Source organism: Oreochromis aureus, linkage group 14 (assembly GCF_013358895.1).
Source record: "Oreochromis aureus strain Israel breed Guangdong linkage group 14, ZZ_aureus, whole genome shotgun sequence".
In the NCBI taxonomy this organism is placed as follows: Eukaryota; Metazoa; Chordata; class Actinopteri; order Cichliformes; family Cichlidae; genus Oreochromis; species Oreochromis aureus.
In genome coordinates this window covers 39,895,788-39,910,150 of record NC_052955.1, presented here as the reverse complement: position 1 = coordinate 39,910,150, position 14,363 = coordinate 39,895,788, and the positions used below count along the sequence as shown (strand labels likewise).

General features: G+C 43.6%; 1 protein-coding gene across 1 annotated transcript in view; it reads left to right on the top strand.

The window, feature by feature from the left end:
- The window catches only part of sgsm2 (small G protein signaling modulator 2), a 115,447-nt gene that overhangs the window by 70,244 nt on the left and 30,840 nt on the right, over positions 1-14,363 (top strand). Inside the window, exon 3 of the mRNA XM_039598236.1 lies at positions 4,701-4,869. Within this exon, the coding sequence (XP_039454170.1) occupies positions 4,701-4,869 (169 nt within the window). The remainder of the gene's footprint in view (positions 1-4,700; positions 4,870-14,363) is intronic.

The following is a 14,363-nucleotide window of genomic DNA, read 5'->3' as shown; positions in this document are numbered from 1 at the left end:
TGAAAAGCTTTGTGGAGACATTTTCTCCTTTTTCCTTTTCCAGTGGGACTGGTCACCTACCCACGGTACCAAGAGTGTTATTGGTCAGACTGATCGGCTAGCCAACTTGGCTGAACTCTGTGGATAATCTGTGGAAGACAAGAAACACGCTATCCCAAAACAAACCTAAAGGCGACTTCTACCAGGCTTCAGTAACAACTTGTCACGGCTGCGCTGGCAGACCGCGGGGATGTGGGGAAGGAGGACCGAACGCTGGACTCTTGTGATGCAAACAGTGTGTTTATTCACAGTGAAGAAAATACAATCCAATAATAAGTCCCCGTGTGCTCCCCGACTCCCGTCCACTGTCCTCTCCCCTTGCCCGTGGCTTCATGTGTCCACTCCCTTTATACGTCGCGCTCACTGCCTCCTCGTTCCCACAGCCTTCCTGAGAAAAAACATGGAGGAGCCGTTAGTACACTTAACCTGCAGAAGATCAATGTTCCCTCTAATTTTTCATGTGTCTGAGCGAACACACAAACTCCCTGAGCGTCCCTTGGGCCACTGTGAGCGACATCAGACGTGTGCACTGTGGTCACGCCAGCATCTAATCCATCCAAGTTACATGGTTTATTAAAATAATCAAATTACAGCATTTACATTTATGTTAGACTACTTTTAATTAACTGCTTTAGCCCACGTACAATGAAAATGTAAAAAAAATCCTGTTCATGACCTGTGTAGTATGTTAACACTATTGGAAGTAAAAATAACTTGAACTCCAATTTTGGAAACACAACTTTCTTTCTTTTTTTTCATAAAGCTCTGACTTGTATTATGAGTCTGTGGTCTGGGAGAGAGTCTGTAACTCTGTCTGCAAAATACAGTATATAATGACCAATGTTGGGCAATTAATTATATAGTTACTTCTTCAAAAAAGTAACTGAGTTTTGCAAACAACAAAGTTTTTTGCAGCTGTTTACCTAAAAATGCAGCCAAGGCGGTTTTTAAACAAACATTTCAAACTATTTACAGAACAATCAGCTGTTCTGCATCAAATCTGATGCCACACAAATTATTTGTGCGACTCCAAAAAATAATTTCTGTCCACTATGAGATAAAGGAGAACAACAGCCTGATACCTGCAGGCCTGACAACAGGAGATGTATCACTGCTGTAACACCTGTAACATTCAGCAGCCGCCTCATTGTTCTGACACACACAACAAAACCACTGACTACACTACACACTAACTACACACTAACTACACACTAACTATACAAGATTTGTGCTAAACGTCTCAAATCTCTCACATCTCAGAACACCGCCGTCACTCCTAAAACTTCCCCCCGTTTCTTAACAACTAGATGCCACGTTGCCATATAATTTTTTGATTGGTCGACACGGTACGTTTTTCCACCAATAGGAAAGGGTGGGGGGGTTTTTTGGTTTTGTTTTTGCTCACAGGCTTTCGAGCGTTTTCCTTATAAAACGCCGTTTTTACCGTTTCTTCCCGCAGTAAATATAAACAACGATAGTATTCAGGAAGAAAACCAAACATTGCAGATATTTTATCATAACTCTGGTTTTACGTGGCCGATCAACACAATTTGAAAACTGGTATAAAGTCCACACTTTTTCCGTCAATTGTTCCGTCTGTCCTGCTCACATCTCCAATGGTTGGACACGTTGTCATTAACGTGGCTTCACTCCACATCAGCCACGCCGCTTTGCTAGCTAAAACACCGGTGTCGGCACATAAGGACGCTGTCATAGCCTGTCAGCGACGTTGATTGGCTGCGTATATACGAATGTGAATCGCGTGATTGGCTGGACTACAGGATAAGGTGGCATCGTTCTAATCCCATACAGGAGCAGCCAGTCACTTACTGACTAACACTGCAAAACAGAATTGTTAAAGTTTTAATTTTAATTTCAATTCAGGTTAGAATTTTTTTTTGTGCGCAACGCAGATTTTTTCTGCGCAGAGACCGTGCCAGCAGTGCGCAATTGCGCACGCGCGCAGCTTAGAGGGAACATTGCAGAAGACTCACACTTACGGACATCTAGCAGAGAAACTGACGGGTAGCCTCATGCAACGATCCCACGATGGGAGCTCAGCCACTCTCTAAAGTAACTCCCTCCAGACGAGGCTGATCAGCTGCAGGTGTGTCGCATCATCTTAGGTGTGGCCAGCCACCTGGCAGGGCACACCCACCAGGGCTGATGGTGCCTGTAAACTGGCCTACCAGATACACACACACACACACACACACACACACACACACACACACACACACACACACCAGCAAGCAGGAAAACTAGGGACAGCAGCACAATACATTCAATATACATATAGCATATAATATAAGTCCAAAACTGCTCATGGACCCTGGGTTCCTCAGACCCAGGTCCCTGACACAACACAGTGCTGCAAGCTTATCGCCTCCATGTCACGCCACACTGATCCAGTAATTCATGGACTCAACACATATTGAGTGTGTAAATCAGCGCATTGTTGGTCATTTCTGTATTTTAAAAATACTTTTTCATTGATATTAGGAAATGTTCTAATAATGTGGGATGGTGGATTTCTGAATGACCAACGTGGACAGCTGGACCTTTAAACTGGCGTTGAAAAACCACACACAGCTATGCTTGTCATAAATCTAGAGTTATCAGCAGAGGTATCGAAGGGGCGACTCTAAGGATTTGGCGAATGTTTTAAACCAAAATGAAAACATTTTGCATGGTGAGCATGTTTTGGTAGTACTGAAACGAGCCTTGCGCTGCTCTGTGGTCCCAACAGCACTTATTTCACAGTGTTTTCTTCCATAGCCCTAGAATGATGCTAATTATTCGCGTAATAGCTTGGATTTGATGATTCATCAGAGCCACAGACACCCAGAACATGAATTAGCAGGCCAGTTGTAAGGAGAGGCAGCAGAATGAGAGGAGCTGGGTGCGGTTCCTCCCGTGGGAGAGCTACTTGCATCCTCTCCTCAATTCTTGTGTTTCCACAGAAACAACCGTGCATCAATATTCCCTCCAAGGCGATTCTCCCTGCAAACCTTCACTTCTTCTTCCGCTGCTAATCCTGGCGATCCTCTTCTAATAGGATAAAGGACAATTTTACATGAGAAAGTATTACCAGAAAGACGTCCCCATAGGCTAATGTATTAATCTGCCAGACTAAAGCTGCTGTGAATATATTGTACAGACAGCTTTGTGAGTGAAAATCTCCAAGCCTCTGAGCAACCCTCTAAGGCGCCTAGAGTAGCAATAAAAGCAGACGATTGCACCCATAAAGCACGGGTTTTTCCCAGCATCGCAGAGAATGACGTTGTTGTCGGTCTGTAATATTATGCGGTAGATTCACCTCACAGAGCAAAAGCAAGCAGAAAACCACAAGTGCTCAAACCTGACATGAATGACATATTTCAGATGGGCTTTTTAATAAATATAATCTTTGTGGCTTCTGTATGTTTATGCTGAAGCTCATTTGGATCCAGAGCATTTGCAGACACCTTTATTTGAAATGACGGTGCATTAATAAAACATGCTGCGTATCAAAAACAGTCTCCGAGTAAGTACGAGCTAAATTCCCTGTTTGCTTTGGCTGAAATAATTGTGTCACAGTCTTGCTTTCAACATCAGCCCTAAAGCTCATTATGGCTGAGCACTAATGCAGCAATTACAGAGGGAGGGAGGGAGACGGCTAATGGATGGGTCACAGCTAGAAAGAGACTGTTTACCTCAATTTCTCCCTCATTTTCTGCATATGAGTCAGTGCCCTTCTGCACTTCTGCCTCAGCTCATATACTAATGTCCTGTTCGTAATGCATTTGTTCTTCCACATAGCCATCTTGCAGCTGCACGCTGAGGTTACCGCCGGCAGCCCTCTAAATATGTCAGGGTGTTTCACTAATAACTTTATCTATAAAAGCCTGCAGGTGGAAATCAGAGGTCAGCTGCAGCAGCACGCTGACCCATGTGCACATAAACACTGCTGTGCAGCTCACTTGCATAGAAATGACACATGTAGTTTTATATTCTTAAACCAGCTGCATGTTTAATAATTAGCACAGTTACCATTTTCCAGTTCAGAGGACAATCTTTGATAATTCCACAATGACTGGAAATTGCTATTAAAAGATGAAAGAAGACAAATTTTCCACGACTGTAACAGAACGTGTGTGCGCTCATTAGGCACGGTTCCTTTCATTACGACTTCTCACATTCATGTGAAAATAAGGTTTTGTCTGCCATTTCTTTCAAAAACAAGTTTGTCTCTGTTCAAATAACTTTGAGTCAGTCTTAATTAGGCAATCCACAATCAGTGTACTCACAGGCACTGCTAACAGCAAGCCACCTCCCTAATGTTCTCTCTACCCACTGCCTTGATAGCCTGGTCGCTGTTGCAGTCCTGCTTTTTTTTTTTTTATGAATCAATAAAGATTTATCAACTGCATAAAGTTAAAAAAATACTTTAACACTTTAAAACACGTCTCAGCCATTTGGTGTGTTTGGTTGTGCTGACTACAAGCTTTTCAGGCTTTATTTCATTCAATGTGATAATTATGTCGGTCTCCATCTTTCTTGCGGATATCCTTCAATTCAAAATTGAGCTGTTATCTCTTCTCCTCCACTTTGTGTATACTTTCCTCTGGTTGCTCTCCTGTCTTTGTCAGTATTAACTCAACTGCTTCCTGTCGCTGCAGCTACCATCGAGGCCTGCCTGGGTCACCTGCTGAAGAGACGAGCTGCTGGGTTTCTCCGCAGCGACAAGATCGCAGCCCTCTTCACCAAGGTCGGCAAAGTCTGCGACACCGCCGGCGAGGTTTGCCATAAAGTGCAAGAGCAGCTCCAGCAGCAGGCTGATCTTACCAGGTTGGTCACACAGATGTCGCCGACCCCTCCTGTTGCTATGCTTTTACTGTCTGCTGTGCTGAATTCACCCAAATCTGTCCCGAGGCAGCCATGAGGCATCGCTTACTAAATGCTTTTCGAGCCCCTGTTATGATTCCACATTAAGGTTTCAGTTCATCACTTTGTGACGAGAGCAGCGGGACCGTACCTGACACCGCCTCCATTTGTGCAAACTGAGTGAATCTGTCGTCTTAATTAGAAAGGGAGAGACTCTGTTCCCCATTTCAGCCCAATTTATGAAGGAGGATAAGAAGACTGTTAGTGTAGCTCTAATTACTCACCTGAACTTTTAATAATTAAGGGACAATAAATGTGGTAGCAGAGACAGTTTTATGACGGGGTGCACAGAATAGCTGAGACACTATATTTAAACAAGGTCTCCCCACAGTTGATCCTGTTGCTCTGAAGATTATAGAAATGTGAGGAAGTTATGATAGCGATAAGGAAATCACACAAAAATCATGCATATTTATCATACAAGTTATTGCAACAGCTGCCCTAAATTAACATTAATGCTTCTGTGATGCCTAATGCACCAGTGTTTGCATGAAATTATATTTTAATGATAAAATAAAATAATTTTTATTATATAATGTTATCCATCCAAGCACATTATTATGTTTTGATTAAGATGGCAAATTATAATTACTGACTTGCTTTCCTGAAAAAAACGAATGAATGAATATGCTTGTTTCATTTCTGACGTCTCAGTTTCCACCAGGCTCAAATTTGGGTATAAAAAACGTCTCTAATCTCAGACACAGTCCATGAAAATGCTCTAGGTCAGTGTTTCCCAACCTTTTGGAGCCACGGCACGTTTCACATTAGAAAAATCACACAGCACAACAGGCATAGCGGAGTTAGCTCGGTTTGACCCGAGTATGCCGTTTTTTGCTTTCCTCTGATCACTCCTCATGCTCGGCCTTCCTCTCGGTGGCAGTTTTCTCCAGGACCCAGGTCAGACTGACTTTCTTTTCAAATGACTGTTACGTAATTTCTTCTTTATCTTCTTCTGTTTTACTGGCACTTGGCAACCCATTTAATTAGAGCAGGTAGTTGTACTGCCCTCTAGTGGAAGAGAATGTAATTGTTCTGCCCTGATCGCTTAGAGTACTAATCAGGAGAAACCAGATAATCTTCCACACCTGATCATTTCTCGTGCTGTGGCACAGTGGTTGGGAAACACTTGTCTAGGTGATGTCAGACACCTGGAGACTTGGCGGGAAAAAGCGAATGGTGGCTCAGAATTAAACAAACAGTGGACTCAATCGATAAGCGATTGTCCAGGTTTCTGGTTGAAATCCTACACAAACAGCAGGAGGAAATACTCACTGCTGAAAACACCTTGCTATGGGACTTTGTCACTTCTCTAACTGAGAATGTGACCCAGCTGAAGAAAATAAAAAAATAAAAGAGAGTGTCATCGATCTCCTGGCCCGTAGCATGAGAGATTACCTTCAGGCATCCCTGAGGAGCAAAAGTTACCATTAAAACCTTCATCAAGACCCACCTGAAGCTTCTGGAAGACACTGTAAAGAACATCACCTTCCACCGTGTTCATCGCCGGGAGCCAGGAGACCGCGTCCTGTTGTGGCCAAATTCAAACATTTCAAGCAGAAGGAGACGGTGAAGAGTCGCGACCCCAGCACCACTCCCTGGTTGTATTAACGCCACTCCAGATGAGAATGCACTGCCTTTTTCTCTCCTCCTCTTCCCTTGCTATCTGTCTAGCTTATTCATGTCAATTTGTTAATGCAACGTGACGTCATAACAGATAAATCACCCTCAGTCACCGCAGCGTAAACGTGACAATTACAATGTTCTTGTTTCCCTTTCATCCCTGCCTCTTGGCCCTTTGCATGTTCTTCTTCCTTTTCTCTTCCCTCACTCTACAGATCAGCTGTTTTCCTACTTAGGTTACAAACAACTTACTCTTTTCACTCCTTCTCACCCCCAACCTCACCCCAGTTAGTTTTCGGCTTCTGCACCCTTGGTCTTTACACAAAGATTATTTCATTTGCGATCACGCAGATACACACTCAGCGTCACCACATCCACTACATCCTCACACAGACATACAGGACTCATATAAGTTAATGTGCACACATATAATCAGACAACACCAAACACCACTCGGGTCTACGTACTGCACTCTAATGGAACCTCTCCCCACACTTTCTTACAACCGATCGACTTGTGTTTTTTCTCATTCACTTGAGCGTCAAATGCAGCGTTCAACATCAACTACACACACCCACAAACTATGGGCAGGATGAGTTGCAGCAAGAAAGCCATCGCTAAGACATCAGAATAAGACAAAGAGGCTCGCCTGGGCCATGAAACACTGCCACTGGACTACTGAAGACTGGAAGAAGGTATTATGGACTGATGAATCAAAATTTGGATCTTTGTAGGATCTTTGTACGCCGTCGAGTAGGTGAAAGGATGGTTCCACAGTGTGTGGCATCAACTGTCAAACATGGAGGAAGAAGTGCGATGGTCTGGGGCTGTTTTGCTGGATCCAGGGTCGGTGACTCGTACAGAGTGAGAAGCACCCTGAACCAACAGCATTCTGCAGCACCATGCAGTACCCTCTGGTACCCACATAGCAAAATTGGTATGGCCTGGATCTGGCCCACACAATGTGCTTACACATGGCCCACATACCGCAAAGAATGACGGCCCTTTGGTGGCCCAGATCTGGTTTGCCAGAGGTGGCCCACACATGGGCCAGCACAAGGCACACTGCTGGGCCTGTGCTGGCCCAGAACAGTTTCAGCTCTGGCCACAGATGTCAGCCTAATGTGTACCTTAATCAAGCCATGTAATAACAACATGTGCCGGAACATGATAGTGCAAAAGTAACATGATGAAACTCTGTTCAGACAGTGAATGGACTGATTCTTATATAACACTTTTCTAATCTCCCAGATTACTCATAGGCTACGTTCACACTGCAGGTCTTAATGCTCACTGCTGATTTTTTTGATCAAATCCGATTTTTTTGTCTGCTTGTTCACACTACAAATCAAATGTGACAGCAAACGCGCTCTAGTGTGAACGCTCAAAGCGGCCCGCATGCGCAAAAGAAGACGTCACACACAACTCGCTCTGTTTAGACCCAGACCAACAGTATTGTTTGACTGATGGCCCTTAATATAAAGACTTCGGACTTTACGTTTCCCAATTTTTGCTTTAAGTTATTTTGTTATTTACATAATAATGTAAATGACCTAAAAATTATCCTTATTGCTGTTTTAGAGGAGCGGTGCTTCAAAGGATAGTTGCAGATTATACAGTACAAATAAAATGTTCACGTTGTCTTCCCAACAGTTTCACTGACATCTACACTGGATGGCCAGGAAGCGTTCGCGATGTCTTCTCGGGCGCTTCTCCGGCGCTGATAATTGGCGTCTGTCTTGTGTCAGTGACGTAAAAGATGGATTTAATGCGACATGACCGTTCAAACAGCAGTCGCTTTCTAAAACATCGGATACGTATCGGATTCAGTACCACATACGAAAGTGACCCAGATCGGATTTGAGCCGTTCACACTGTCATACCAAGATCGGATATGGTCAGAAAAGTTGGATTTGATGCGCTCTCGCCTGCAGTGTGAACGTAGCCATAGTGCTCTATGCAACACGCCACATTCACCTAATCACACACTTTCTTTAAATTGAGTGCTTCCTAACTACATTCATACACATTCACACTCTTGACATGCAGACTGGAGGAGCCAGGGATCGAACCACTAACCTTCCAATCAGCAGGTGACCAGCTCTTCCTCCTGAGCTACAGCCACCCACTGGCAAAGATGAGTAAACCATCACTAGGTTTTGGATAAAGTGTACACTCACAAACCTGTCAAACCTGCATTTGAAACGTTGGCTACCATAGCAGTATAGTATTGCAACATGGCATTTGGGTCTTCTAACTAAAATAGGAAAATAGGAACAGAAATAGTGCCTCATTGTCAGACCTGGCCCACATCTGGTTGACATACACCCTGCCGTGACACCGATCAGTCAGAAGTGCCAGCTTGATGGCAGATCCGAGCCAGACCTGTTTTCTGTGGGCCTGGGCCACATAAACCAAACCACAATTGAGCCAGATGTGGCATGCCATCACATAGACAGTGGCATCATTGCCAGGCCTGGCCCATATCTGGATGACATACGTCTTATCATGCCAGAAGTCAGCCAGCAGTGCCGGCTTGATACCAGATCCGGGCCAGACCTGCTTGCTATGTGGGTATGGACCTAGTTGGTCAGGGCTTCATCCTACAGCAAGATAATGCTATCCATGCTCAATAGTTCGGTCTACTTGTTCACCTGTGCACCTGTTTTGGTGCCAGATATGTGAAGACTCAAATGTAACGTTCCAGCCTCCCCTTCAGTTTGGCCAACCTACATGATGTCACTATGGCGATGAACACAGTACACATGGCTCTGACCACCACATTGCTAAGAAGACTGTCCTCATGAAGTGGAAAAACAAAAATAATCTTAGTATTAACCGATATAGAGATCTTTTGTTGGACCATATTAGTCTTGAGACAGCCTCTGCCGCCACATCAGATCAATCTCTCTGGGTTCCTTTGATTGGCTCCATCACCTAGTGGGGTTAGGGGGGCGTATGGGCTTGGGGGTCTGGCGGTTGCCTAGGAGTGGGTTTCTTGGGGGGTTCTGTGCAGGGGCTGTGGTTCTGACCTGAATGGGGCTTTGGTGTCTTTTGGTTGGTGTTTTTCTGGTGGCTGCGTGTGCCGCTCCTCGGGGGGATTACTGGCCTGGTCACCGCTCTGCTCCTGGGCAAGTCCAGGGTGGGCTCGGAGACTTGAGATTGTGGGGGCACTACACCTTCGAGCTGGGGTTCTGGCTGGGCCTGGGGGGTTTGGGCCGTGGTTGGCACATTGCTGGGATTTTGGGTTGGTGCATGCGCTGGGGCCCTGCCCAAGCCCGGGGATCTTCGGTGCATTGGTGGAACTTGGGGCCTCTTTAGCTGACGGGGAGGTTTTTACCACCTTTTTGCAGGTGCTCTGTACTTTGACTTTTGTTCGCTGGGTGATACTGTGTATGAGCTAGTTTGTGCATATTAACATATTTAAGTCATAATGGTAGACAGAAGAATTTGCTTGTAGTTTTTTTTAATGGTGAGATTATTAAAAGATGTGCATTAGCATTTTAAATTATTAACATCTGCCTGATTCCATCGATTCTGGGCTTATTGATTAAACTCGTTAAATTAGGTGTTTTCACTTCAAAGGCTACTGTTGCATTATTGTTAGTCCATATTTATGTTTTAAAGTTTCATTATCTTCATAATGGGCCCGGTTGGGTTCTAGTGCCATAAAATTCGTCGTCAAAAGCACGAAGGTCCACGAGGACGTCCAAATGCCTTCCAGTTTTTGTAAAACACACAACTGGAGATATATCTCCAGTGTCTGTCACCAGCAGACACAATATCAGCTCAGTTGAGTGTTTGCTAAGGATGAACGGTCTGTGTGCACACCGTGATAAGCCTCAGGTCTGTATTGAGGTGTGCATGTGTGTGTGAGGATTACTTGCATCTTTCTGCATGTGTGCCTGCAGATACAGACTATGATAAACTGCTTCATCTACAGGCGCTGAAGTACTAGCTGAGCTGTTTGCTTGGTCATTAATTGTGCCACATGGCTACCACATGGACACACACACACACATACACACACCTCCATATCTGCATAAACTATGTGCAGGCAGAATGTGAACCACGACATCATTGCAACATGGCTGCGTTATTTGATGTAAAGCTGAGCTAAATGTGTTTGGGTACACTCAGCGCTCTGTCTTCATATCAGCGTAGCGTCTCTCATTCATCTGTCACATCTGGTCGGCCTTTTCCCCCCGAGAGACTGCACACAACATTAAAGCCTATTGTTGTGTGTAAATGTGGTTTGCACAAATCACATCCCTGTGCCAGAATCCATACGTCCAGTCAAGCACAGTCAGAACGAACACACACACACACACACACTCCCAGACAATGCTCTCTGTCATCCTACCTCAGGGCTCCATCTCTCATTTACCCTGTTTGCCATGGCAACATGGTTTGGGCCACTGGCGGTGAAAGAATCGCTGAGCATGATGGGAAACGAGAGGGCAGAGAAAGAATATGAGCAGAGATCAACATTGGACTAAAGACTTCTGTGTGTCACAGACTACAGTGGACAGCCTGCCTCGATACTTTCTCTTTATGATTTATTGTTTTATAACCATCCTTCTGTCACTACTGTGATAAGCTATCAGCTTTGTTACCATTCATAAACTCTACGGGTGCAACTCACACATGCAGTTATTAGTGCAGTAACAGATGAAAAGAAGTGTCCAAAGCAGATTCTGAACCAGGGTGTAAACATGCTTTTTAATAATGTTATTGGAAATGTTCATTTCATGGGATTCTGCAGTTTTTGGAACTACTCCCCTGACTCCATTTTTCAGCTTCAGCAGTCACTGCTTGGTTCAAAGATGCTTGGGAACTATTTGAATTCTAAGTCGGCTAATCGAGTGCCTGTTGGGTTAGAGTGTAAGCCATGTTATTATAGACTCTCCTAAACACATCACATGCACGCAGCCATAAAGTTTGTGTTATGAAAACTAGACAGCTGAATGGATACACTCACTGAATGTGTGTGTGTGTGTGTGTGTGTGTGTGTGTGTGTGTGTGTGTGTGTGTGTGTGTGATTGAGTCTGTTGAAATGGTGGCTGTGAGTCCTACTTTTTCACAGCCTGTTTAGTTTTGGATTAACGATTAAGGGTTTTGATGGTTAAAATCTAGAATGAGTGATTTAGGAATACAGTAATGTTAGCGAATGTACTCAGAAGGAGAGACAAACAATGATGTCTCTCTTTATTTGTAGCTTTTATCCTACACATGAAATGGAAGTCACCACAGGGATACAAAAAAACATAATAAATCAATGTCAGTAAAAATACCAAGTCTGAAGCAGATCAGATGAACAGTATGAAGATAGGTGGACAGATGTATGGTCAGAAATCTCTTGAATTATCAGTAAGACGAGCCAGGTTGCAGTGTGTGAATGGGAACAGTGATGTACAGGCTAAGTTGGCCACACAAAGTGAAAGTACTCAGAAGCTTCAAATTTCTCTCTCTCGTGTGCCAGGAAAAGTTTTTCTGTTCAGATAAGTTGGCACCATCTTTGAGGCCAGCTTCCAGTTCTTGTATGACATTCATGCTCTTTACATATTCACTTACCAACATTTCATGGTCACACAACACGCATGTTTTCCTTCCAAATTAAGTTTCAGACGAGCTTCCTTTCAGATCATATAACAGCTCCATGATTAGCAGTTTTTTGGTGAGGAAACAGGTGAGTGCTACTGTTAACTTGTTCTGTATGTCAGTATTAGGCTAATAAAAATATTTTTCTACAGATAAAAAAATGTGGACTGCTTTGTCAGATTTGTGGTATCTCTTCTCTCTGTGTATTTCCAGAATTTTACCCTCCCTGACCTAAAGCACCTTACATTTAAGCATTCTTAAAAGACCTTGAAAATCCTTTAACACACACACACACACACACACACACAGATGCACACAGTCTCCAATGCATCATGATGTACTTTAAGTATCTCAAACTCTACATCTGTCATCACAGCTGCTTGAACCTTAGAAAATGTCATTTGAACACATCACGTCATCAAGCCCCAAATTTGGATCATGCGAATCCAGAGGCTTCTAAACCAGCCCACGAGGTTTCTCTTCACACGCGTTTGTCCAAATGCAGCCCGTTTGTGATCACTGTAATCAAATCAGTTATTTGTTGACATTTTAGAATGTGTAAAGACTAGAGACGAAGGAGGAGAGACCGCACTGTGTGGGCAGCATGTTTTCAGAAAGGATATTTACACAGTAAATCAAACCTCCTGAAACTACAAATAGATTACACTTATGAGAGAAGATGCTTTGAGGCAACACATCCACATTAAATGCATAATAGCCTGATGGCTTATGAATAATGCATGCACAGTGGGGTAATGTTATACTCGCATTCAGTCAGCAACACCGTTAGTCTTTGGATAAACATAGACATGGTTTGTCACGCATGGTTTTCATTCTCGAGTTTGGTATTTTGACTGCAACCAGCAGGATTTTTGCGGAGCCAAAATATATATCTTTAGACAAGAAGGTGGAGTAAAAAGTTGCTACTAATTGCTACCTCACATTAATAGTATGTGTAAGATTTCACTGACCAGTGCATAACTATGAGTCAGCCTGATGGTTGCTGTGAGGATGATGATGAGAAAGGTGGTGGATCAACCCAAAACTACACGTGAGGAGCTTGTTAATGATCTGAGAGCATCAAGAACATGTCTGAAGTTAGCCAGTGAACATGTCATCGACTCAGAGAAGGCTTGAAGGAAAGTGCTGTGGTTAGATGGAACCAAAACCTAACTCTTTGAAATTAACTTAAGCTCCTGTGTGCATCTGCTACGGAAACAGGATGACTTCACTGCATTATGAGGCCAATGGATGGGGCCATATTCTGTCAAATCTTGGACAAGAACTTCCTTCCCTCTGCCAGAAACCTGAAGCCAGGCCATGAATGGGAATAATACTTAACCAAAACGTGCTGGCAAAGTATGAACATTAAGGTCATCAGTCCAGATCTCAGTCCTATCCGGTCTTTAAGTCTGACGTCATTAGCCATGTCTGGGCTCCACTGCCAGTCCCTAAGTCACACGATCACTGCAGCATTACTGAGAGTTGAAAAACTGTCTAAATTCTTTCATCTGTAATAAAATGATCAGTGTTGCTGCTCTACCAGGTGTAACAATTAAGTTTAACATCCAGGCATCCATAAAAACTGAATTTACGATATTTAATGGAGTTAGAAGTTAGCAGGGAGTTAGCTCGCTAGTTTCCATCTAAATATAATATACCAGGGTCTGACTGAGAGATTTATGAAAGAAATTAAAACGTACAGCTCTGCTATCACTTCTGACATAAATGAAGACAGGAAAGTAAAAAGCTGTGACATTTGTAGGGTTACTGAAGTTGGGCTAGCTGGTATATAATGATGATGTGCTACGTTATCGCTAGCGCAACAAAGTTATGTTAGCATAACATAAACAGTAAAGCTGGAGGACGAATGCTTACGAATGGAGTTCTTTTTCCACTCGATAAAAGTTGATGTGAGGGTTCCCGATGGTTAGGGGCAAATGCAATCGCATGTCAGGATGCTGTAAACGGACCAAAGGTCAGTCAGGAGAACCACCGAGATAATCCATCATTAGTCATTAATATACTGCTGCATGGGCTGGGCTGTAGTTACATCGTAAGGGTTTAAAAACTGAGCTTTAAAATGATTAGCGGTAATAAAAACCGAGAGAAGCCGACAGTGATCACTGTGTTTTTTCTAGATTGTTGCTTTTCTCCAATTAAAAGGAAGCTAC